This window comes from Eurytemora carolleeae, unplaced genomic scaffold, assembly GCF_000591075.1.
Source record: "Eurytemora carolleeae unplaced genomic scaffold, Eaff_2.0 scaffold201, whole genome shotgun sequence".
Lineage (NCBI taxonomy): Eukaryota > Metazoa > Arthropoda > Copepoda > Calanoida > Temoridae > Eurytemora > Eurytemora carolleeae.
The window spans coordinates 136,119-163,697 of NW_019396171.1; the positions used below are offsets into that span (position 1 = coordinate 136,119).

General features: G+C 31.3%; 1 protein-coding gene across 1 annotated transcript in view; it reads right to left on the reverse strand.

Moving 5' to 3' along the window:
• Positions 1–27,579, reverse strand: part of LOC111697119 (uncharacterized) — a 43,126-nt gene that overhangs the window by 9,147 nt on the left and 6,400 nt on the right. Inside the window, exons 5-15 of the mRNA XM_023467007.1 lie at positions 27,396–27,457; positions 24,749–24,802; positions 24,456–24,492; positions 23,933–24,017; positions 17,406–17,451; positions 16,181–16,216; positions 15,208–15,274; positions 11,158–11,234; positions 10,370–10,434; positions 9,543–9,581; positions 8,729–8,805 (exon numbers count right to left, since the gene is read on the reverse strand). Of these exons, the coding sequence (XP_023322775.1) occupies positions 8,729–8,805; positions 9,543–9,581; positions 10,370–10,434; positions 11,158–11,234; positions 15,208–15,274; positions 16,181–16,216; positions 17,406–17,451; positions 23,933–24,017; positions 24,456–24,492; positions 24,749–24,802; positions 27,396–27,457 (645 nt within the window). The remainder of the gene's footprint in view (positions 1–8,728; positions 8,806–9,542; positions 9,582–10,369; positions 10,435–11,157; positions 11,235–15,207; positions 15,275–16,180; positions 16,217–17,405; positions 17,452–23,932; positions 24,018–24,455; positions 24,493–24,748; positions 24,803–27,395; positions 27,458–27,579) is intronic.

Here is a 27,579-nt window from a genome sequence, read left to right on the forward strand (position 1 = left end):
GATTCAACAGAATGAGATAGAACAACGGGGCATGGTACTGATAAACATCTACACATGTGATATCAATATTGACTCTAGTTCTGAACCCTCTAGTAATAAGTTATAAGAAATATATATACTGGGAGTTATTTATGCGTTTTCATTAGAGTCTGACTCACGTCCTCTATAATATATCTATATAGAAAATATCCATATAGAAAATATATCCATATAGAAAATATATCCATATAGAAAATATATCCATATAGAAGAAATATATCCATATAGAAAGTATATCAATATAGAAGCAATATCACTCCGAACTAACCAGAGAGAGAAGCTTTCGGTTTCTTTATTTTGAAATAAAACGTGTTTTCGTCTATAACATTACAATCTTTAAACTTACGGATTTGTTTACTTTATACTTTTTATTCAAGATGTATATGCCAACAAAAAATATTTAAGAAAAAAGGCTATAAAATTATGTATAAGGGGTCAAATTGTGATCGAAAGTCACAGCTTTCTGAAATATTGACAGAACCNAAAATATATCCATATAGAAAATATATCCATATAGAAAATATATCCATATAGAAAATATATCCATATTGAAAATATATCCATATAGAAAATATCCTTATAGAAAATATATCCATTTTTTTCTCCTCCCGACCCTCATATTTTTCTTGTCCGAATTAATAAGTGTTAAAGTCATAGAGCTCACTTCTTTTTTATGTTATTGTATATTTTGATCTATCTTGTAGGGGAAATACCTTGTAATAATTCCCCCTGGTCCTTTATAGATAAATTGATCAATTTCCCCCACTATAAGCTTGAAAATATCCATATAGAATATATCCGATCAGAGAAAACTGTTGTATCTTACAAATCTGTAGTTTCGAGGCTCGGAAGGTTTTTATTCGAATAAAGTATTAACTTTAGACATTAAATTCTTATTCCTCAAGAACTTAATTATCTTTTGGAATTAAGCTTTTGCCACAAACTCTGATTTTTGAATCCCTGTTTACTAAGCTAATCAAATATGGACAAGCCAAATATCTAAACGATATTTGATAAAATTTTAGAAACAGTAGAAACAGTAGAAACAGTAGAAACAGTAGAAACAGTAGAAACAGTAGAAACAGTAGAAACAGTAGAAACAGTAGAAACAGTTGAAACAGTAAAAACAGTAGAAACAGTAGAAACAGTAAAAAACAGTAGGAACAGTAGAAACAGTAGAAACATTAGAAACATTAGAAACAGTGGAAACAGTAGCAACATTAGAAACAGTAGAAACAGTATATACAGTAGAAACAGTAGAAACAGTTGAAACAGTAAAAACAGTAGAAACAGTAAAAACAGTAGAAACAGTAGAAACAGTAGAAACAGTTGAAACAGTTGAAACAGTTGAAACAGTAAAAACAGTAGAAACAGTAGAAACAGCAGCAGCAGTAGAAACAGTGGAAACAGAAGAAACAGTAGCAACAGCAGAAACAGTAGATACAGTAGAAAGAGTAGAAACCCAGCAAACAAAAACTCGAGTTAAACTCGAGTAAAACTCGACTTTTGCTTTCCAGAAGTGGAGTGTTAATCGAGTTTAAAAGTGGAGTTTTTACCGGCTATAGTCGTGCCATACAAGGATTAAAACTCGACTTTTCACCAAGATGATATCTGGATGATTTCTGGATGATATCTGGATGATTTCTGGATGATTTCTGGATGATTTCTGGATGATTTCTGGATGATTTCTAGATGATATTTGGGTAATATCTGGATGATGAGAAGTGGAGTTTTAATCGTGTTAAAAGTGGATTTTTCCCCGGCAATAGTAGATACAGTAGAAACAGTAGAAGTATCTTAATAAATGATTGAAATTAACTTTAGTGTTGAATAAACCGTAATCAGTACGGTTTCTCTTTATTTCAATTATTTTTTTTAAAAGGGGAGAAAAAATGTCAATTCAATAAATGTTTAAATACAAGAATTTTGGTTACCAATACCAAATATCAAATACAAAGTAGGAAATTCAAATTTTTAATTAATTCTATGTAAAATCATATACAAAAACTATCTCTGGTAGTATCAATCCACTCTAGTGAGTTTCAATTTTACCTCTCATTGCAAAAACCGCGAAATTCTTATTTCAACCAAACCAAACAAATTCTATATTTTAGCCGAAACTTCCGCAATTTTCTTGCGGGAAACTTGAAAGATAAAATTTTGAATTCAAGTTGGAATTCTAAAAGTAAAATTGAAAAACCACAGTTTCAAAGGATCAAATTTTATTCAATTTTGTACATAGCAGGGAAAAGAAATATGCGCTGTATTTCAGAATTTTCTTGTCTTCCATAATTTTAAATATTCTGATAACAAATATATTTCACCCAGAAGAAGCAAAAGTAAAATAATTGTTTCCAATAAATTTGGAATTAAAACTTAAAGGAACTGTAAACGTTCTTTCAAATTTCTGGAGTTGCATGTCCTTTAAACCTTTAAACCTTTTAGATTTTAAACCTTTAAACATTTAATACACCCAGGGAAGATTTAAGGCCCATCAAATTGAAATACGTTGCCGAAAAATGATGTTAATTTTAAATGTTTTGGAAGTCCATCAGTTTAAATACAAAATCTTTTTGTTTTCAAAGCATAGTATATTCTATAATACAGATATATTTATATATGTATATATATATTTAATACGTAATATATTTTACCATATTGCAGTATTGAAAACACAGAAGATATAATTCATGATATATTTCAACCTGATTCAGAAGAAATAGAATATTCTTCTTACATAACTCAAGAATATTGCATACCATTACTTCAATGTTTCCGGAAAACAAGAAGAATGTTATAAATCCTTTAGACGTGTCTAAAACGTATCCAGCTCAAATCAATGTTTTTTAAAATGAATAAAATGTTGGTTCATTTGTAAACGAGTTAATTATCTCCTATGTTTTACACATGGAGGAAAAAACGACAAACTTTTTTGCAGTGTAAAATGTGCCTAAAAAGGGTTTTCAATACGTTTAAAGCATTTAAAGGTTTAAGTTTCCTTATGTTTAAATAATTGCACAATCGATTCACAACAGTAACCTGTTAACCTTTAACTGGTCAACAAAATGAGATATTGTTATTTTACCAACTGAACATTGATAATATCTATTTCAGGTTTAATTGTGAATCATGAATTTACCTTTTTAAATGAAGGGTCCGGTCCCTTTAAACATAATTTTGCCAAGAAAAGGATCCTGGAAACAACTTTTCAGATTCAGTTTTATCTTAGGCTTTTGTCACAGAGAGTAGAGAATACACACTCAGATATTTAAAATTGTACATTTTAACTATTTGCAGTACATCACAACAATACAGTATGTTCCCTGGACAATCCGTCACAAATTCTTTATTTTTTGAGTTGTAAATAAACTTTTAACTGTCAAGGTGAAATAAAATCGCGATTTAATTAAAGATTCAAAATCAAAAATAATCCTAAAAACACTATTTTTCTAAAAAGGTGGCTTAGGTCTTCCTAAGTCATAAACTACAAATATGTACAGTACGCCATGGCAGTTGGGTGACAGTACAACAAAATGGCTGTTTTACACTTTTTTGGAGTTAACAGCACTCTATTAATTTTCTACTCTGTGGGTCTTGTTGTTTCCGTTTTTGTTAAAATACAGATATTTATCACAATGGTGAACATTGTCTTGCAACAAAAGGATATTTAATGTTTCTTCCTGTGCAGTGTTGAGAAAATTCAAACAAAGATTAATATTTTAAACTTTTAAAATAAAATTACAACTTTTTAACAGATGACTCTCATTCATGATATATTGATCCAATTCAACTTTTTCAAATTAACTTTTCATTTTAAAGGGACTGTTAGCGTAATTTGAGTGACCCTTTATGCAAAGATAGAATTATGCCCAATTCGTACCCTACAGAAACCTTTAGATGATCAGTAGTGTAAAAGATATTGTCGTTTTTCTAGATTTAAAAGTTTTAGAGAAACCACAATTAAAAAAACCAGCGTATTGTGAATCAAGTATTGCCTTAAGAAGATATATCAAAAGAAATTTAAAAATCATTTTTATTTCTTTATCTTTTTCCTTATTTTCAAATGTTCATCTCGATGCATTTACCAAAACTATATATTTACAACTCCGACACTTTTGTCAAGATATTGTCAATATTTTCAACAAAACTTTCAGATGCACCAAACTCCTATTTCATTTATGTACAGCAAAAAAACATTTTAGAATTATGTAAAATAAAAATATTAAAAATATTAATCAATAAAAACACTGCCGTGTACAGAACCAAACTATGAAACGTTTATTTTTTCAAACTAATTTTTGATATCAGTACCACAAAAAAATTGTTTTGAATATTGATTTAATCGACCAACTGGGAATAATAAGTTGCAATTTTTGGCCACCAGGTGCATGGTGCTAAAGTCGCGCCATGGTGGCGCTCTTGCCAGGAATATGAAATAGAAGGGAGATACAACTGTGGCGGCCCGCACTACCTTATAATTATACATGCTTTGCAGACGGGTACTCCATTTGTATCAGAAATAATCAGAATAGGTTATTGTATAAGTGGTTATTGTAAGACAAATATTTCCTATACAAATAAAGTACCGTCTGCAAAGCATGTACAATTACACGGAAGGGCAGCCCGTTTCAGTTATATCTCCCTTCTATTCTAATCTTTACTCCTTGCACTTGGGTCAAATAAGAAGTCTCATCAATTTTTATGACAGGGTCGACTTTGAAGTGTTGCAACGCCTTGGGCTTTGCAAATTTTACCGCTCTTACACAATGATTCTTTTCTGTAGCCCTTTACATGTACATTTTAGCCCTTGTTGTTAGCTTTAGTTTTTGAGAAGTATATATTGGCAAAATTATTTTAGATCTTTGCTTCAGATACTGAGGACTTTAAATCACTGGCAACGCTGTTGAGAGAATATTAAAGTTGTAAATTTTCAGTTTTTGATAAATTAAATATCTTAATTCTTAATCGGTTATCGATAAAACTATAAGCTATTCAAATGATTAAGTTTCATTTAACATCCCATTTATTTTGCCCAATGGTATAATCCCATTTCAAGAAAGAAAACCTTTTTTTATTTTTTAAACTTTCCATAGAAATGCTATAAAAGAAATTCTGTAGAACATTTATTATTCTCTTTATAAGCTAGTTTTCTATCAAGTTAGAGTAGAACTGAACCGATTAGAAGTTTGGAAGAGTTTTCTGAAGCAAAATATTAATTAAAAATTTTTTTTGGAAATCATCAAAGATATTCTAATTTATTTAGTTTTGTTTTATATACGTGTTTACAATTGCAGCTTGAAAACAAAATTTTAAAGCTATAAATGTTTTATGAAAAATGGGCCAAGCTTTTAAAAAATGTAAGCTCATAAGTTTGATTTTGTTACATTGTGAAAAGACATAAGATACTCTGTCTATAACTCGTTTAAGGCCCAAATGAAAAATGAAAACGAGTTGTTTAAATATAAATATTTCTCAGAGTAAATGTATCCTGTATGCAAGATATTTTTTTAAACATACATTTTAAATACTGATTCTTGTGAAGCATTTTGAAGTCAAAAGCTCTTAAATGATTTTAAAATAAAAAAAATCAAGAATGAGGAAAAAATCAAGAATGAGGAATAACCACAGTATTTATTCAAATTGTGCTCTAAATACAAATTCATTGTGTCTAAACCACTTTAGACATTTCCTAACAAACATTGGACCTCAGGCAATTCTAACGTTTTTAAAAATATTTAAAGTTTGTTGACAACATATAAGAATCCTCTGTATCTGATTCTGAGACCTTTTAGACCTTTAAAACAGCCGTGTATCGATCTGAACTATTAAGTTTAGAAAAAATCTAATATTATGGGACAGAAGATCGGTGATTCAAGATTTGAACCGACGGTTGGCAGTTCAGCGACCTCTTCTTAAAAACAAATGTCAAGGTTTTTCTACATTGTTTCTGCAGTTTAATTCCACTTCTTATTTCTTGATGTAAACCACAGTCGAAAATTATCAATTTGATCAGGCCACGCACCTCTGACCCTTTAGTAAAAGTAAAGTCTTACCGCGTCAACCTTGTTGCACCGGCTAGACCTATTGAGTGTCGGTTTTCTTTACCCAATGTCCTGGCGATACAGTACAAACTGGAACCGGAAAGGTTGACCCGGCTCGGAAATTCAAATGTACTACGGCTGCCCGCAAAGGTTTAAAGGGTAAAGTAGAAAGCAAAATGTCTCTTGAAATTACGTTTAGAATACCTTTAAATAAACAAATAAAATCAAACATCTGAAATCATTGTAATTTTCTGGAAAATTCGCAATTAAGCTAGAAATTTATTATTCCCTAATGTTTACAAATTCTCCATGGAGGCTTGAATTATTGAGTACAAGTTATCCTTTAAATATTTGATTGTTCAGACTTGATGTTTACAATCTTGAAACCCCGGTCTAAATTTAGAAACCCCGGTTCTAATCAAATTACAAACTGAAATAAAATAAAGAAACAAGCTATGGGGAAAATTAAAGAAATGGGGGGAAAGGATGGAACAGGGTGGAGATGGAAAGAGACAGGGGGAGAATGGGAAGAAAGGGGGGGAAATGGATGAGACATGGGATAAAATGTAGGGAAAAATGAAAAATGGAAGCAACACAAATAAAATGGAAGAAACAGGGGTAAAATTGAAGGAACAGATGGAAAACAAGGGAGGGGGAAGTGGGAGATACAGGGAAAAGAAAAGAAACAGGGAAAATGGAATGGGAGATGCAGGAAAAAGGATAAAACATGAGGAAAATAGGAAGAAACAGGGGTAAAATGTAAGAAAACGGGTTAAATGAAAGATAGAAGGGGGAAACGGATAAAACACGTTAAAAGGGATAAATTCAGGAGGAAATTTTAAAAAGAATGGAAAATGAAAGAAACATGCATCAACGTTTTGGTGGGATTGGAAAAACGGNCCCCCCCCCCCGCCCATTTAGTAGAGAATGGGTTAAATATCCTTGAAGTAAAGGGTTAAATATTCTCGAAGTAAAGGGTTAAATATTCTCCAAGTAAAGGGTTAAATATTCTCGAATTAAAGGGTTAAATATTCTCGAAGTAAAGGGTTAAATATTCTCGAAGTAAAGGGTTGAATATTCTCGAAAGAAAGGGTTAAATATTCTCGAAAGAAAGGGTTAAATATTCTCGAATTAAAGGGTTAAATATTTTCGAAGTAAAGGATTAAATATTTTCGAAGTAAAGGGTTAAATATTCTCGAAGTAAAGGGTTAAATATGCTCAAAGTAAAGGGTTAAATAGTCTCGAAGTAAAGGGTTAAATATTCTCGAAGTATGTGTCTGAAACTATTATGTAACAGAGAGTGAAGTAAAATAATATTTATGAGGTTTAAACCTTCTCCAAATATTTCAAATATTTGATTAATTCTTCAAGTTACAATAAATCCATATTTGCTAGTGTGAGATATTTCATTTTCTGACAATATAATTCTTTTCCTATAAAGCTCTTGTTCCTGTATTTCCACCGTCAAACCGGAACTTACTCATAAGTATTTCAGATTTAATAGGTCAGAGCTGGGAACTTTAGAATGGTGGATATCAAGATCAATGCTTGATCCTCTCTTTTCTTAATCTCAAGACTAGCCTATTTTTGTACTTGTATCCTGAAAAGTGTATAAAATTCAACCAATCAGAGTCGCTTATCAGAAGCCAGGAAATTTGAAATTTTTCGCGCCATTTCAGATCAATATACAGAAACGGGAGTGATTCTCTAATTTTGAAAAACCAGTTTTTGATTTTTCTGTAATATAACCAAAAAAGAGTGCGTTTAGCCCTAATTTAAAAATGTCCACATTGAATATTCGGATTAAGCAGTCGGGATTAAAGGTATCCCATTCTAAAGTTCCCAGCTCAGGTTAACTTCCTTTTTTGGATGATAATTTATTTCTCAATTATGAAATTCACATGTTTAAGCACAGCTCTAAAAAGAAGATTGAAAAAATAAAATAATAAAATGTGGTTAACAAACTCATCCATTTCTCTTCTAAGTGGAAAACGTTTGCATATCTTGATGCATATTATTGTTCATCTATACAAGGTTAGTTGCGCCAACTAACCTTGTATACATGAACAATAATATGGGTCAGCTAACATTGAATAGATGAACAATAATATGCGTCAACTAACCTTGTATAAATCAACAATAAAATGCGCCAACTAACATTAAATAGATGAACAATAATATGCTTCAACTAACCTTCTAAAAATGAACAATAATATGCGTCAACTAACCTTGCATAAATCAACAATAATATGCGTCAACTAACCTTAAATAGATGAACAATAATATGCTTCAACTAACCTTCTAAAAATGAACAATAATATGCGTCAACTAACCTTGTATAAATCAACAATAATATGCGTAAACTTACCTTAAATAGATGAACAATAATATGCTTCAACTAACCTTGTATAGATGAACAATAATATGCGTCAAATAACCTTGTACACATGAACAATAATGTGCGTCAACTAACCTTGTTTACATGAACAATAATATGCGTCAACTAACCTTGTATAGATGAACAAAAATATGAGTCAACTAACCTTGTATAGATAAACAATAATATGCGTCAACTAACCTTGTATAGATGAACAATAATATGATTCAACTAACCTTGTATAAATGAACAATAATATGCGTCAACTAACCTTGTATAGATGAACAATGATATGCGGAATACAAGGAGAACCAGAGGACCTAAGACCAGGGGCAAGACAAGAACCATCTGAAAAATATCAAATTTAACAAAGGAAATTCTCAACAAATTTGTGTCATAATTTAGTTTAATTCCTCCAACTTGTAGAAAAGAATATGTTTTACAATTCATGAGATTTTTTATAAAAACCTTCAGACAAAAAAAAAGAAATCATGTAAATAATAATAATTCAAGAAGCAATATATTTATAAAAATGGTTCCGTGTATTATAAACAGGGTTTATTACAAACGATGAGACTGAAAGGACAACCTGAAACTAATATAATAAGTTAAGTAAAGTCTTCTGCTTTAAAAAAAAGTCGTTTAATGAATTCATTAATGATTTCTCTATAAGAATATATATATAAGATTTAAGATTAGCTGAAGGGCCCGGCGTTGCCCGTGGGAAAAGAAAAAGTAAATGTTTTGAAAGAAAAAAATAGAATTTTTTTTTTAGATTTTTTTTTTAGACCAAGACACCCCCCGCGCGCGGCTACCCATAAGAGTCCACAAAAAATGTCAGCCCATTCTGTCTAGCCGTTTGGCTGGCTATCGGTGACATATATACGAATGTCTTGTTCTATTATTTAGAAGATTGCAGACACAATCGAGAAAACAATTTTTAAACTAAAAAAAAACGACCATATTTTCCATATTATTGATCAAATTAGGTTTTAACGGTACTGTTGTGAATCGTGCATTCCCCTTTATCAAAGAAGAGCCAACTCGAATGTTGCCTACTGTCCCTTTAATATCGTTATTTTTACCAGTATTGATGCCCAGGTTAGGTTTGATGAGAATGTATCCTGGAACCAGCAGATTTTATGAATAGCTGGAAGCAGTTGAACCGCATAAACATCTAGTTGAACCATTTGACCATTTGAAGCAATGCTCTTAATTTTTTTAACGGTAAACAAGAGTTCGTCTACGCGGTTAAACTGTTTTTTACTTATTTCTACTTCGTCTATTCGGTTCAACTTCTATTTATTAAATCTGGTGTAGAATAGGGGTAGTACAACTACGTCTACGTGGTTAAACCACTATTTATTAAATCTGGTGTAGAATAGGAGTAGTACAACTACGTGGTTCAACTACTATTTATTAAATCTGGTGTAGAATAGGAGTAGTACAACTACGTCTACGTGGTTCAACTACTTTTTATTAAATCTGGTGTAGAATAGGAGTAGTAATACTATGTCTATTCGGTTCAACTACTTTTTATTAAATCTGGTGTAGAATAGGAGTAGTACAACTACGTCTACGTGGTTCAACTACTATTTATTAAATCTGGTGTAAAAATAGGAGTAGTACAACTACGTCTAGGTAGTTCAACTACTTTTATAAAATCTGATGTAGAATAGGAGTAGTAAAACTACGTGTACATGGTTCAACTACTATTCATCAAATCTGGTGTAGAATAGGAGTAGTAAAACTACGTCTACGTGGTTCAACTACTATTTATAAAATCTGGTGTAGAATAGAAGAGTACAACTACGTCTACGTGGTTCAACTACTATTTATCAAATCTAGTGCAGAATAGGAGTAGTACAACTACGTCTACGTGGTTCAACTACTATTAATAAATCTCTGGTCCCTGGATCGAACAGATTTTATCCGGATTCTTGCTGAGAACTTCTTCACTTAGCATACTGTTCACACCTGATTATCAAAATATATATTTTATATATTTGTTCTTTCAAACTAAAGCGTAATTTCAAGTCACCTTCTGTTAAAAAAAGATCATGTCTGATTCACAACTGTTTTTAAACCTTAATTTGGTGTGGAAGATATCGCCGTTTTCGTAGCTTGAAAAGTGTTAAATTCTAACAATTTTTTTTTATTTCTATAGCAGAAATCCGCAAGCCATTTTATATAGGAACCTCAATGAAAAGAAAAGTATAATAGACAATTTATAAAGAAGCGTTTAAGGGTACCATCAAGAATCCAACATTCCATATGTATAGGGTCCTTTAAATTACGTCTATACCCTATAAGTAAAAAAATCTAAAACTTAAAGGCAGTGTTCGCAAAAAATGGAAGAGGGTATAGGCTTACGGTGAAAAATAAGTGCTTTCGGTCTACAAGGAAAAAAATAAAGGAGAAAAAATGACTCATGCTGAAGAACGTAGTGTCCAGACAAATTCAGAAAGTTGCAACATTCAACTCGGATCGTAAAATAATCAATTTAATTCCAAACAAATCATTCAGATATTACAACCAATAATCATCGATAATTTTTCGACGTATTCGTATATAGTTGATTTTTTTCACGAACTCTCCCTTTAAAGTTATATAAAATCATTCTAAGCTATGATCAGACATTCAAACAAACAGAGAATTACTAATTTAAAAAAGGATAAAAAAATAATTATTAAGAATTACCTCCCATAATCCATAATCCACCAACAATCAGTTTATCTCTCATACTAAACTTATATTCATCATCGTCATCATACAATCTAGAAATATATTCATCATCTTCATCATACAACCTAGAAATATATTCATCATCTTCATCATGCACTCTAGAAATATATTCATCATCTTCATCATACAATCTAGAAATATATTCATCATCTTCATCATACAATCTATAAATATATTCATCATCTTCATCATGCACTCTAGAAATATATATTATCATCTTCATCATACAAACTTGAAATATATTCATCATCTTCATCATACAATCTAGAAATATATTCATCATCTTCATCATACAAACTTGAAATATATTTATCATCTCCATCATACAATCTAGAAATATATTCATCATCTTCATCATACAAACTTGAAATATATTCATCATCTTCATCATACAATCTGAAATATATTCATCATCTTCATCATACAAACTTGAAATATATTTATCATCTCCATCATACAATCTAGAAATATATTCATCATCTTCATCATACAATAATTTATCATTTATTAAATCAGAGGGTCGTATCCTATGCAAGAATGCGTGTTTTCATGTATCATCGCTGGTCAACATATAAAATGTTAGATTACTCTTTTATAAAGGGTTTCTAATCGGAATTTCGTTGCCCAGAATTTCGCGCAACTGTTCTCGTATTACGCTGATATTACAGGGCCCGCAATTGCGCGCGATTAAAATCCACTTGAGTTGGCAAGTTAGTGATTGAGAAATGAGAATGCTCTGCAAATAACGGATCTGCCTGGGGTACACAGACCAGTTACACACAGAGTGCTCATAAGCTCCCACTGCAGATAGGCCAAGCAGCTAGGCCTATAGTTGTACCGGCACGACATGCTACATTTCCACAAGAGATTTTTGACTGCCATCTAACGTCCACTTGTTGCATATAATACCCATTCAGGGGTTAAATTTTATAATTTCTAACTTTTAACATAAAACATAAGATTTATTAATTTAGTCAATTTTGAAGGTTTTGTATTAATTAAGATCCTTAAATATCCCTTATTACAGACGTTTGTTTATTGGTTTATTGTTTATTGAAACCTACTCTGGAAAATATCGCATATTCTGGCCTTTAATAGATCTTTGTAATGTAATCTTTTATCTCCGGCCTGGCCTTACCCCGTATTGTCCTGGGATAGTTTCGGGATTAGCTAGATTTTAATAGTTAAAAAAGCCTAGCATGTCCTGTGAGGGTGTGACAAGAACTTTTAACTATTAAGTTTCGAGTTTTAGAGAGATGTAAGTTGTAAGCAGGGGGGATGATAGTTTTCTACCTTTGTGTTCAGTTAGCCGTACTGTACACTTACTACTGTTTACTAATAATGATATACTATAGGTTAGGCCAGAATCTCATTATAATATATTTGCAGTACGTTCTCGGTATAGTTTATGGCCTATACAATTAGTAAAGGATTAGCGTACATCATCACTCTATACACTATAACCCCATTGGTTGTAAGTGTAGGACTAAGTAGAATCTAGACTATGGTCAAAATCGAAATGAATTTGCGCAAAAAATATGTAAATTTACAACTTAGCCTTGACTTACATTTGTTCCAATAATTATTACTCTCTGACTCAACATTAAGTACTCTTCGGACTTTTAGGCAGCTATGGGCTAGTTGTACACTGAGTATACAAAAAGGCTTAAGACGGCGAACGGTACGGTACGCCAAATAAATCATCTCCTCTTTGTGAGATCCCCCCCCCCTTCTATAAAAAGAAAAAGGAAGAAAACAGACAGAATTTTGTATTAATATCAAAATGCTGAGTTGAGAAATGTTTTTACTGTACTTACAAAGGTATAGTCTGAGTCTTCAGAATTTCAAAATTTTAAATCTCGAAAATCTTTTCAAAGAATTTTTCCACCAGTATCGTCTTTTCAAGATTTTAGAGTTTTTGTTCACAATAACCCTGAGGCAGAAGCCCAAACGAGTTACGCGAATGCTCTCTCTCTGTCTTGTAATTCAACGCGGCATGCGCATAAATCCTTTGGGCCTTGGGGTCATTGGGAACGAAAAACCCCAAAATCTTGAAAAGACGACATCCAGTGTTCTATCTGTATTGTTATCAATCTATGACTATGGCTGTCGGAACAATAGCACTCAGTTACAATTACAGTTGATACACATTACACATACTATGCATGCAGCTTTGTTTGCTTTAATATGCATTCAGCCTCGCGTTCAATCATTCAATGCCATTTAGATTGTAATATATGTATATATTGTGGAAGACGATACCTGGCCGCCTAAAACAAGTTCCACAAGATTCACCGGAATGAGATAGAACGGACACGAAGGATTTTACATTTAGTCTAACTCGTGTAATCTTGATATTGATATACAATTCTGAACCCTCTAGTAATAGTTATTAAGAAATATATACTGGAAGTTACTTAATGCGTTTCATTAGAGATCGACCTCACGTCCTCTATAATATTGTATAAAGCGAAGTGAAGTTATTCTGATATATATTCTGATATATATTCTGATATATATTCTGATATATATCTGTTGATTAAGGGACTGTAATTAAGCGTAATTGTAAGTGACCCACCATGAAAAGATGACAATGCCCGATTTAAAAAAGGTTCCCTTGAAAGCTGTGTCTGATCAAGTATAAATTAGATACCCATGTTTTTTTTTTAATTTGCGGTTTTGCTGCGAAAATGACTTGCACATAGGGTTTCCACGAAATGGCTAAATCTTTTTATTTTTATTATTTATTATTTTATTATTTTATTTTTGCGAACTTTTGCGCTATTTTTGCGCATGAAACGCAATGAGTTTTGCGCGGTTTTGCGCTATTTATTTTGCGCAATTTGCGCAAAACCGGAAATATTTTTTGCGAAAGTTGCGCGCATGAAACGAAATTTTAGTTTTGCGCAATTTTTTTGCGCAATTTGCGCAAAACCGCAAGTTTTACGCAAAATGTAACTTTTTAGGCACATTGTCAAAAATTGATATTCTAAGCTTAGAATTAAACAACTGATCGAAGATTTATTCCATATACAAAAAAAAATATTAACATACGAGTATGATAACGATTATACTACACTCAATTGGTTACTTCCAGTTACAAAAAGTTTAAATTAAGGGACCAAAATTAACAAAATAGAAATTAGAGAGTGTAAAACTTGGCAATATTCTAATCCTATTAAATAATTTCAAGTGACCCGGCCTTAAAAGCTTTGCTTAATCATGAGTATGAATTGTATTCTTAAATTTTTTTAATCAAATTTCTGAAATCTTTTTAATCTCATATAAAATAATGCAAGAAAGTAACCAATGCCTGAAGAATCCACTTTTAGGAAATATGCATGTCCCAAACTAAAATTGTCGAGAAAATTGTGAGATTTGAACTCTTCTTAATTGTCATTGGTCAATTATGTAAAAGTGACCAATAGGAAGACATTTCAAAACAAGATTTTTCCAGAATTGAATTCTAAGAAACACACACCGTCACCAACCGTTTGATTTTTACGAAATTGCGGAATTGCTGATTTGCGCAAAACTCTTGTTGCGGAATTGCGCAAAACTTGAGTTTCGCAAAAGCGGAATAGGGCAATTTTGCGCGAAATGACTTTTGCGAATGATTGCGCAAATTGTTGTTTTTTCGCGCAAAATTGATGCGCAAAGAAAGAAAAATATTGCGTTTCGTTCCGCAAAAATTGCGCAAAAGTTTTGCGAATGGAAACCCTACTTGCACATTTCTTGCAATTGTGAGAAGTAATGGAAAACTCAGCAGAAATAAACATAAACAGCGGTATCGCTTACAGTCCCTTTAAGTGCATTTGGTTAAATTAAAAAGAAATTAAAGTTTTCGAACGAACTGAAAATTGAGCGAATGAAGATGTCATTCAGAAAAACTAGGGAATAATAAATGATAAATTATCATAGCGTTGAGAGAAACGAAAAAAATGCATTTTTTCTCTGAACGAAAAAATCGAAAAATCGAATTCAGAAAAAATTGAATTAGCTTACTTTGTTTCTTCATTTGTTGAACAAGGTGCTGAGCTGAAGCTAAATGTATCCATGAGACCTGAACCACCTCCGAGAAATTTATATTATTATAAAAAATGTTACATGCAATGTTTCGAATATTTTTCAATCATGTTCATAATGGATTCATAAGGTTGTAAGAAACGTTTACGAAACACGTTTTTCAAAATAAACAATAATTTTAACTTAAGATAAAGTTACTATGCTAAGTATGATATGTAAGAAATGGGATGTTTCACGTTTTTATCAGATTGTATATAACTGTAATAAATTCGGGAAATTCCAATGTTATCATAGAAGAAAGAGCTTAGAATGTAGCGTTCTGGATCTTTTATTTAAAAGTATTTATCCTTCCTTGTAAAGAATATGCATTACTTTGGCTAACTTTATAGACATTTTCTTTCAGAATCAAAAGGAATTGAATCTTTAGCACAAACTCAAAGTTTCGAATCCTTATATCTCTGCAACCTGATGGTGTAAATATTTCAAACTTAGATCATTTGATCTATCAGAATTTATAGTTTGAAATCTCAAAGTTCTACGACTTTGGGTTGCTCAAATATAGGGATTAGAATATCAGAGTTTGTGGTAATGACTCAATTCCTTTGGCAAATGATTTAAATTGTTTATTTTTAACTTTACCTAACTTTGATCATGACAGAAAATAAAGACAACGTTTTAAAGTTTAAAACGTTTTCCATGTTTTTAAAAGTCAAAGCCATTGGAAAATTAAATAAAAGCAAACTTTAACTTAATACAGTAACAGCTACAATAGTGCCTCCATAGATTAATAACAATGCCGATAGAACACTAGAAGTCGTCTTTTTAAGATTTAGGGGTTTTACGTTCACAATAACCATTAGGGCTTCTGCCTTAGAGTTATCGTGAACAAAAACCTAAATCTTGAAAGACGACATCTTGTGTTATATCTGTATTGTTATTCTTCTATGACTACCTCCAACTCCTGAACCGTCTTTACAATCTTCACCATCTTCTCAATAATCAGATTTATCCAGCATTTTTAGGAACAAACTTAAATCTTTGTTCAACAATTATAAAATCAGATCGCATACGGAAAGAACCAATAAGATGTTATTATAAAGGAACCCAGGAAGGCAGGAACCATTAAGTTGTTATTTTTAAACGAACGGAAAGATTCATTGAGTTAGGTTATTGCCTAAAACAAATAGCGAGAACCTTTAATATATATATTTTTCAACTGCATGAACCATTAAGATATTATTTTCTACTGCAGGAACCATAAAGTATTTATTTTCAAACGAATTGAATGCATGAACGAGAAGTCGTTGAACTATGTAAACACACAATATTTTCAGTAGAAGTAAATATTTCTATTTACTGTTAGCGTCGACTAAAGGATTCATATCTCTAATTGGATAATGAGATAGATAGAAAGATAGATGTTACAGTCATACAGTTCCTATTGTTTCAGAATAGACACCTAACACATGTCTGAACCCTGATTGGATTAGGCGCTAATGGACTCGGCATCCAAGTGTGAACAGTAAAGACGGTTCTACAGAGTATCTTTTAATTGATCTTTGAATCAGTGATTCAAGAATCGAACCGGCTGTAGGTAATTAAGTGATCACGCTCCAATTCAGTAAATTCTATCAAATAACGCATAGAGAATTACGAAGCATAAATAATGGAGTTTTAACGGAGTTTTAAGGGAGATTTAAGTTTTGTTTATTGCTTGGCGGATCTCAGACAGCCTCGATCTCAAACACCAATTTGTAGGACTGTGCATGCAGTTTATAGGTAACCGTCAACTGTTTCATGTAAAAATAAAGAGGACTTTGGAAGACGTCAATCAAAAACATTAAAAATACCAAGAAAAAAAAATCATAAACAAATAATATTTTTTTTCATCAATTTCAAGCAGGAAAATTGACGATAGCCGCCATTATTTCAAATTATATTCGTTAGTTCTTTTTAATTTTCGTTATTTAACATGAATCGTTATTTCCGTGAGTCAACGATTTTTAACGTTTTTTCTACTTGTTAACAGAATCTTCCGTTAATTTAAAAACTAGCTGTTCGTTGCCCAGCCCTAGTATGTGACTTGCCTATTTGCATATTTGTGTTTGTTTGGTGGTTTTATTTGAAAATTATACTCTGAGTAGACTGTTAGTGTAAACCATGATGGATAAAATAACCTAAAGATAATCCTTCAGCAGATCTTTTAGCTTCATCACGTTCCTCCTGAACACAATTATATGTTTTAAATGGTCTGTAATCTGTTTGCGTAATTTAAAGTGACCCTTCATGCAAATATGACAATGCCCGATTTACAACTGTGCCAGTACCCTTTGTCTGATCAAGTATGTTTTAGTATACATTTAACTTGTTCTTTAATTGGAGTTTTCTCTGCAAAAGTTAGCTGCGCATTTATTCTTTTAAAGAAGCAATGAAGTAACTCCCAGAAATAAACAGTTTATGAGTAAGAAAAACGAGGATATCTCCCACATATTTTTATCAGATTAAGATTTCAAGAGTGCCGTTGTAACTTTGCATGGAGGTCTAGCTGGGCTAAAGGGAAGGGTCACTTGAAATTACGCTTAAAGTCAATTTTTAAAAAAATTAATCCCATTACCCAAGTTCCATATTTTCTTATTTTTCAAGATTTACGAAGGCAAATAATAATGATAAAGAAATTGAGTTTTTATCGCAAAATCAGATTTTCAACCCATGATGTCGTAGACCTTCGATATTTCAAACTATGTATTCTCTGTTAGATCAAATAATCTAAGTTTGAAATATCAAAGAATTAAACCATCCGGATGCAGAGATATAGAAATTAAAAAATTTAAGTTTGTGGCAAGTTAAGTCAATTAAGAATAAACATAAAAAAGCTGATCCAGCCGTTATAGAATACCCTATCCGTATACTAAATGATTGAGATATCCATATTTTCTAGCTGAAATTGATGATAGAATATTTGAATTTCAAAATAAACAAGACAATATCTTGAATCATCCTCAGATAGAAGTTTGAAGGGTACTGTTGTGAATCAGACATTCCACTCTTAAAATAAAAAGTCACTGGAAATTCAAAAAATGGGAAATCACTACACGCAAATCTACATTGTTACTGCGATGAAAGAGTAATTGCTAATCGATTATATATACGCAACAAAATTCCTTTATCACTCTCCACTAAACCCCTGTATCAACTCGATCAGAGTACTGCAGATCACTGCAGTGGGAACCGCAATCTTGGTTTAGGGTGTTATGTGAACATAAAAGTTTAAATAAGTTTATGAAGTGTAGAGATACAACGTTGTCTAGAGAATATTTAGAAGAATTAAACCTTGTTTTGTTTGTTTTACACTTGTATACTTTACCCAGGGGAACCGTTAAAGGGACTGTTTGCGAAAAAATACAGGCGGTATAGGCTTACGGGGAAAAATAAGCGCTTTTGATCGCTACTAATCTTACTTATATCTGTTGCGTCTATAAGGAGAAAATTGTTAAAAACGATATGTACGAAATAACGTAGTGTCCACACAAATTGAGAAAGCTGTAACATACGACTCGGATCGTAAAAAAATCTATTTTATATCAAACAAATATTTAGATAACTATAATAATAACTATAATGATAACTATAATGATAACTATAATGATAACTATAATGATAACTATAATGTAAAGAAATCACAATGAAAAAAATCAATTTCCAAAATTATTTTAAATTTGTTCAGACTGTTTCGGGTACCGTTGTGAATCGGGCATTGAAATCTTTTCATGGAGGGTCACAGTCCCCACTAGGGTACCATTGCATAAATTGTTACTTAATTTCACGTGTATAGATTTTCTTTAAATAAAATAAATATATTACTGTTGTTGTCTGTATATATAATCTAATATATGTTAAATAATACAATAATTCTTGTTTTCTGTAAATAAGTGAGATAGTATTTCAAGAGTAAATATCAAATTCCGAAGATCATTACAGAAAATATACTCGTAGGAATATAGGGATGGGATGGGTCTTTCATTTAGTTAAATCCAGAGCTGGGAACTTTAGAATGGTTGATATCAGGATTAATGCTAAATTCTCTGTTTTTGCTAATCTCAAGACTAACATAATCTCGAGATTATGTTAGTCTTGAGATTAAATATTTAGATCAACAAATTGGATTCTAAGAATGCCAGATTGGTTCGTTTTCTTGACTGAAAGGGCCTTCATTTAATTTCTCTCCCATTTATTTATTAACACATTAGTTAAATTTGGTTACAGAAGAATCTCAAACCTGTTATTAAATATTTTTCTTCACCGATTAATTTACAAAATGGCTGACAAAAATTTTTTTATTTGTTAGAAATTGCGGATTTCTCTCATGGCATAGAATTTATTTTCAAGGCTGTAATTGGTCAATACAATTTACAAACTATATTCCTGCACTCTCATTGGATAGAATAATTTGCGGATATCCAAAGAGAGAGAAAAGGAGTGGATTAAGGACTAAAATTAAAAGTTTCCACAGTGGATATTCGGATCAATTAGTTGGAATTAAAGGTTATTCATTCTAAAGTTCCCAGCTCTGGTAACATAGAGACACAAAAACATTAATTTCACATTAATATCTTGTTCATTTTCAAACATCTCCTATTTAAGAATCGTCTTTGATAAGATAAATAAAGTTTTTACATCATTTAAAACAACCGAACAAGTTGTCTTTTCTTTTCTTTTTCTTAGATTTAAACTTAAGCTTAGTACTATAAGAATGCCAATCAGCATGTCTAACCAGCTATTCTTCATAAACCCTCGTAATTTACAAACGGTAGGTTGTTACAAACTCTGAATTTCTAATCCCTATCTTTGCAACCCAATATGAAAGACCTTAGATATTTCAAACAATAACTTCTGTTAGATCAAATAATCTAAGTTTTAAGTATCAAAGGTTTACACCGTCAGTTCGCAAAAATACAGTGAATAGAAAATTTTGAGTTTGTGGCAAAGACTCAATTCCTTTCTGTCAAAAAATAATGGTGTAGACTGCATAATCAAGTAGCCGTTCGTTCTTAAAAAATAAGTTAACTTTTAGTTCAGTTAACGTTTTTTTCGTTTGTTAATGAAGATTAAACAGCGTTAACGGTATATTTATCAAATATTCGTTAGCTGCTTTAACCAATTAATCGTTAACGGTTGTAGTCGACACTCAGAAACTTAGTTACACACTATCAACAAATTATTTGTTCACGTCATTTTAATCAAATTTAAAACATAAAATGAACGATGTTAACCTCTAATCTGTTTTTTTTATTTTTAACTTTTTAGTCATTTCTTTTCATAAACGGTTTCTTTCCTTAATTAACGATTTTTCCGTGTATTAACGAACATTTCCGTTAACTTTTAAAACGTACCGTTCGTTAATTTACAAAACTTGTTGTTGTCACTCCAGACCCTATAGTTGAGACTTAGGTCACATTTGACACCAAGGAAATCTTTAAAATCTAAGTGCAAGCTCCCGTAAAACCAACCAAGATAAAATGCATTCTGTCTGTATTGTAATATTTTCATATTTTGATATCTCATTTAAAATCTGTCAAAAGTAGCATATTTATAAACGGTCTTAAATATCTAAATATTTAAATAGTAAACCTAAGATATAATAACGCGAAGTCAAACATTATAGAAAGGGACAGACCTGTAATGTTAGGTAGCTGAACTGAGTATGCAGTGTTGTGGACAAATTCTTTAGGATTCATTTGAGACATATAAAACTTCTTGAAGATCTGTACATCCTGAGTTTGAGCGTAAAGTCGACGTTCAAAATCGTATTTTTGGGTTGATACGTTTTTACAATTGTTTTTTTACAACTATCAAATAACGACGACAAAAAATGTAAACAAAATTCTACATTAAACTAATTAGTTGTTTAGGAACAGGTTGAGAAAATAAAAATTAACTCTTACCATCGAAAATAAGTAATCTTATTCAATTACTAGTTTCTATGATCTCTCTTTAATCACAAAGATTTTCTGTAGATTTTCTGGATTTGTTATTAAAAAGACAACATTTAAAAAATTTGAAGAAATCTGCGAACAAATTCATAAAAATAAAAAATCAATTTAATGATTAAAGAGGAAATAATTAATTCTAACTTCGATTTATTGGCAAATTTTTTTTGAGAAATATTTTCCCAAACATCTAATTGGTTTACTATAGAATTTTTACTACATTTTTCGTCGTCGTTATTTAATAATTTAAAAAAACGATTCTGAAAACGTATCCACCCAAATTCATGATTTTGAACGTCGACTTTGCGCTCAAACTCATTATTTATATGTTGTGAAAACGTTTTTTATGTCTCAAATGAATCCTAAAGAATTTGTTCACAACACTGCATACTCAGTTTAACTACCTTACATAGCCGGTCTGTCCCTTTAAGCAGGACCTCTAGTTTACCCGTGACCTATGCGTACTTGATAATGTATTTTGATATATCCCTGTAATGTGTAATTATATTAATTGTTCGGAATGGATTGTCATTAATCCTATGAAAGCAATCTAGTTTAGTAGTTACTAATAGTGATGGGCATCGCTTTTGTGAAAGAACGAAATATTTGAGAACGAATGAAAATTTTCGTGAACGATGGTGTTATTTAGAAAAAAACGAATAATGGACGAACGACTTGGATCGAACAAAGTAAATGAACGATTTTTTCAAACAACATTTTTAAAAAAACTGTAGTTTTTTTTACTGAATACACGACTTTTTTAAATACACTTTTGAAGAATCTATCGTTTTTTTACTGTCAGGACGATTTTTTTGAACGAACGATTTACTGAACAATACTTCTGCGAGAAACGAAGGAATTAGATGGAAAATAAACAAAAATATTCTAGAACGAAGGAATTTTTTTAACTATAGAAATAAAACTAACAAAATTGGCCATTCACGAACGATGAAAAATTACAAAAATAACAATCTAGTTTAGTAGTTAGTAGTCAACTATTGATTTATCTACGCCAAATCTCAGTCTCGTCATGGGTAGAGGAAAGGGTTTCATGCTTAAAAAAATTATATTCAATTTCAACAAAATTTGACCAAATTTTTTCAAACATTGCCTTTGGTGATAACAAAAACTATGATTATATGTCTATAACAAATGCCTTACTCCGATATCTTTCCTTAAGTCTGTATCAATCCAGTTATAACCTTCTGTATTCTCAAGTATCTATCAATTAAGATACAACTTCTGTATTTTTTAGTATATATCGTACAGATACATCTTGCTCAAGAACTCCACGTTCTACATTAATACTTCAGTCTGTATCAATCCAGATACGACACTTTATGTATTCCTTTAGTATGTATCTATCTTTCAAGTTACAAATCGAGCAAATTTGCTTCTTAATACAAGAATTAATAACGTAATGAAGCAACAATTCATGTTCAACTAATTTATATTTAAAGTAATGATGGGTTTTTAGTATACTAGGGCCCCGCGCTGCCCGTGGAATAATTTTTTTAATTGTGAAAAAAATGTTTAATAAAAATTTCGAATATTTTTAGCCTATGACACCCCCGGCCATCCCTGAGTAAATTCATCCCAATATAACATATATATTTATACACGAATGTCTTGTTTTATTATACAGATAATAATGATATTGACCGATAGGTTCTCTCAGAATTCAATTTCGTGGTTAGGAAACAGATAATGTTAGAACGTAATATATATAGATATGTTCAGGTTTACTATTATAAGGTTTACTACAATATTTATTTTAAGTCAATCATCAAAAAACTAGTCTTAGAGAAAATGCACGGCTATAACTAAACATGCAGTTAGTTTATATATAGAACCTGATAGTGTAAACCTTTGATATTTTAAACTTATACTACTTGATCCAACAAAATTCATAGATTGAAATATTAAAGGTTTTAGACATTAGGCTGCAAAGATATAGAGATTAAAGTTTGTTGCAATGACTCATTTTCTTTATCCGATAACATTTTTATTCTCCTTAATACCTTCTTAAAGGGAGTGACCGGCAATGCATGGGAGTTAAACGGAGAATGTAGTGTTGTGGAGAATTTTTTAAGGATTTATTTGAGACATTTAAAACGTTTTAATGATGTATAACTATTCAGTTTAACCGCAAAGTCTAAGTTTAAGTCATCTATTTGGATGGTTACGTTTGAGAATAGATTTTTTTAAATTATCTAATATCGACGCCAAAAAATTAACAAAATCTACCGTAAACTAACTGGATCTTTAGGAGCATATTTCTTAATTGAACTTTTCTCAATAAATCGATGTTAGAACCAAATATTTCTTTTTCATACTTTTATCGAATTTCTTATTCTTTATGAATTAGTTCGCAGATTTCTTCAAATTCTTCAAATGTTGTCTTTTCAATTGAAATTCCAGGAAATCTACAGAACATGTTTGTAAACAAGAATACATTACAGAAACCAATAACTGTAAAAGAATAGTTATTTTCAATGATAATATATAATTTATTTCTCAATCTGTTCCTTTATAAACAACTTCTTATTTTACTGTAGAATTTTTGCTACATTTTTCGTCGTCGTTATTGAATAATTTTATAAAAAACGATTCTCAAAATCATCCCTAAAAAATTCTCAGCTTAACTACCATACATTGCCGGTCACTCCCTTTAATCAGAGGAGTTACCTGCAATATATTTACGATATATTGAATACCTGTATCATATTTAGAATATATTGAATATGGGCCCATGTGAGTAAAACGATGGACCAAGGAAGAATGGACCATGTTGTGCGAAAACTGAAATTTGTCATCATTTTTTCATAAAAACCATCAAAAAAGTGTTCTAAAAAAACAATTGCTGGCGAGAAACAAAAGATTATGTTTTCAGGTTAAAATACAAATAATATTTTGGTTGTTTAACTGTTGCTTAAATGTAGTGAAAAAGAAAGACGGTATATTTATGGTATTTTCCCATAGGGCAACTTCCCAAATGTTCAATTTCCCAAGCAGCAACTTCCCAAAGGAATTAGGTTAGGCCCTCTGAGGACCAAGTGCTGCAGCTAGGACGGGCTAGGCTAGGGTGGGCGAGCTCTGCGGCTAGAACAGGATAAGGGGCCGAGCGCTTCAGCTAGTACATACTTGGGAAGTTTGCGCTTTGGAAATTGAACTTGGGAAAATACCTTTGGAAAAGAAACAAATTTTTGAAGATTAAAGAAGAAAAAATGTTTTTCTTTCCTAACAGTGTACAGAAAACAAAAGGCAACAGCTGATTCTGAAAACAAAACATGGTAGAATGTGCAGATATAAATGTTCTAAACATGATGCCTAGAAATTGTGAAACTGCAAAAATTAATCCTAAAAAAAGTGTTTTCAGGCATTGTTCTTATAAGTCGATTCAGTTTTGTGTCCAGTCGTTCAGTGTGATATATGCTTGATCAAATAGTCCAAGTTTGAAATATTAAATTGGTTTAAATTATCAGATAGCAAAGATTTAAGGAATGGAAAATTAAAGTTTCAGTTCTTTTTACCTGTACTGTTGGTTGCCACTGCATGAGCATAGTGAACAATAGAAACAGATTTTACTATACACAGTTTATACTTTTTATTTTATTCTATTTTATTTTACTAAGCTTTCAGGGTGCTTCGCGCCCATTTTCTTTTTCAACTTTTAATTGTGGCTTTATCTGTGAGCATCTTCTCTTTCTACAGTATAAAAAAATTTAATTTGCGGACTTCATAATATTTTTCGTTTTCAAAATTTTACAAAATTAAATAATTTAAGATAAAAATATTTCAAGATTACATATTTTAAGCCTGATAGGCCATAAACCTTCCTTGGGGCCACGTGAGGTCCCACACAAAATTTGGGCCCGATCGGTTCAGCCGTTTTGACGTTTATTGGATACAAACAAACAGACAAACCAACAGGCAGACAATTAAGCAAAATTTTAATATAGATTTTATTAAATATATAAAGTTCCTAGTTTTTATAAAAAGCAGATTTTTTATTTAAAACATTTAATACTTTAATACAGAAAATAATTGGTAGTGGATTGTTAGTACTCTTTGGCGATCATAACTACTTTAAGGTTTGTGAAAAAGAAATAGATTTGAGACAAAAAAAAAGCAATTTTAATGAATTCCTATTAGAGAAATAATCTCTTAGTAATTACATAAACTTAGCTATTTTGCATATTAAACATTTGGGTCATCATTATATTTTCAAATTGATGAAAACAATTCCTTTAATGTCTAATCCTTTGTGTGTAACCCTGTAGCAGCCTTGAGTTACAAACTTTAGATACAAAAAACCATCATCCAAAACTGGGTTCCGAGAATGTCATGCGGCATTTGTTTTTAATTAATTATTGATTTCCTTAAACAAAACTCTTTTAAGTTTCTGCCCTTGAGTTCCTGGTTTCTTTGAACAAAACTATAATTAGTTCCCGCCTCTCAGTTCCTTGTTTCGTTGAACACAACTCTTTTAAGTTTCCACCTCTTAGTTCCTTGTTTCGTTGAACACAGCTCTTTTAAGTTTCCACCTCTTAGTTCCTTGTTTCGTTTAACACAACTCTTTTAAGTTTCCACCTCTTGGTTCCTTGTTTCGTTGAACACAGCTCTTTTAAGTTTCCACCTCTTAGTTCCTTGTTGCGTTGAACACAACTCTTTTAAGTTTCCACCTCTTAGTTCCTTGTTTCGTTGAACACAACTCTTATAAGTTCCCACTTCTGAGTTCCTTGTTTCGTTGAACACAACTCTTATAAGTTCCCACTTCTGAGTTCCTTGTTTCGTTGAACACAACTTTTTTAAGTTCCCACCTCTCAGTTCCTTGTTTCGTTGAACACAGCTCTTTTAAGTTCCCACCTCTCAGTTCCTTGTTAGCTGCGCTATTATCATGTAAATATCTGCAGAGCAGGCTTTAAATTCAGGAGAAAACTTTGAAAAGTTCGGACAAAAAGAGAAATAATGATCTTCCATCTCCAGATAGGAATCATACAGGGTGAACCAAATCACATGAGAGAAATAAGATTTCCACAATGAACACGGTAAACTAAGCTGTGCATCGCTCTCAAGCAAAAGTATTTTTCTAATCACTCCCTTTAAACTTAAACTAGGAACAAGCGCATTGCAGTTTTAGAATATATATGCCAGGGCATGCAAAAAAGTATTTGTGACTTGGTCAGGTAAAACTTAAGTTCAATGCCTTTACGACACTTTAAAGTCAAAAAATTTGACGAATAACTTTCATAGTATGTCTAGTGTCTACAAATCACAAAATATAATTATGGATGTGCACTCTGCAGTCAAAAATTTTCAAAACTGTTTAGTGCCTGTGCATTACTTTCAGTTAAAATATTTACATTCTGTTGTGAAAAATGTTAAGAATTTTGCTGCAATTACTTAATGTAGACTTCAAACCGTGCAGGACTGCTAAACATTGGTAAATCCTGAAAGATCATCCAGTCTCATGACCCATGGGTTGGTGAATGATTTTCATAATGCAGATTATTTTGACATCTTCAAGAAGTTTATGCTGCATTGTGACAAATTTAAATTCTAAATATTAAATTAAATTAAAAATTATGTTGATGCAGGAACCAAATTAAATGAAAAGTGAGAATTAGTTGAACCAAGTAGAATAAGTTGAACCACTTCTTTAGTGTAAGTTCAAGAGACAATGAGTTTAACTACTTATTGCTATTCATTTAATCTGGTATCTGAATATCCTAAAGATATTATGGATATGTTATCGATTAAAATGATTTAAATGATTAAAATGAACATTGCCAATTATAAAAAAGTGTGGTTTTGAAGAACTAGTCTGTATTTTCAAAAAACAATTTCTTTAAATAGAGTACACGATATTTTTCCTTGTTTATACATACTTAGTTTTGTTTGTTTTTGTTATATTTAATAAATAAATAATTACTTACTTACTTACAATCTTTGTTTTTTATTTTTTGTTTTTCCTTTTAACTAGGAGTACGTGTATACCTGTAGGGATTTCTTAATTTGCAACTGATTTATTTTTTAAAACGTATAGTGCAATGTCTGCTTAAAAATAGTTTTTAAACTCTTTTCTGCATTTCTGCATTAAAGTATTTAATTTTGATTAAAAAAAAATTCTATTTAAATTAAATGAGCTTAATATAAATATAATATATGTATGTGTCCCTAAGACTGTACTGACTAGGTTTGCTAAGCAGAGGTTTGCCAGGAGCAGGTTGAACAAAATACTAAAGTACAAAATATTAAAGGGACTGTTTTCGATATACAAAATGGGGCGCAGAATTTTTATTTCGTGACTGTTGAGTAAAAACGCATTTTTGAATGGCACCAATCCATTGAAGATTTTTTA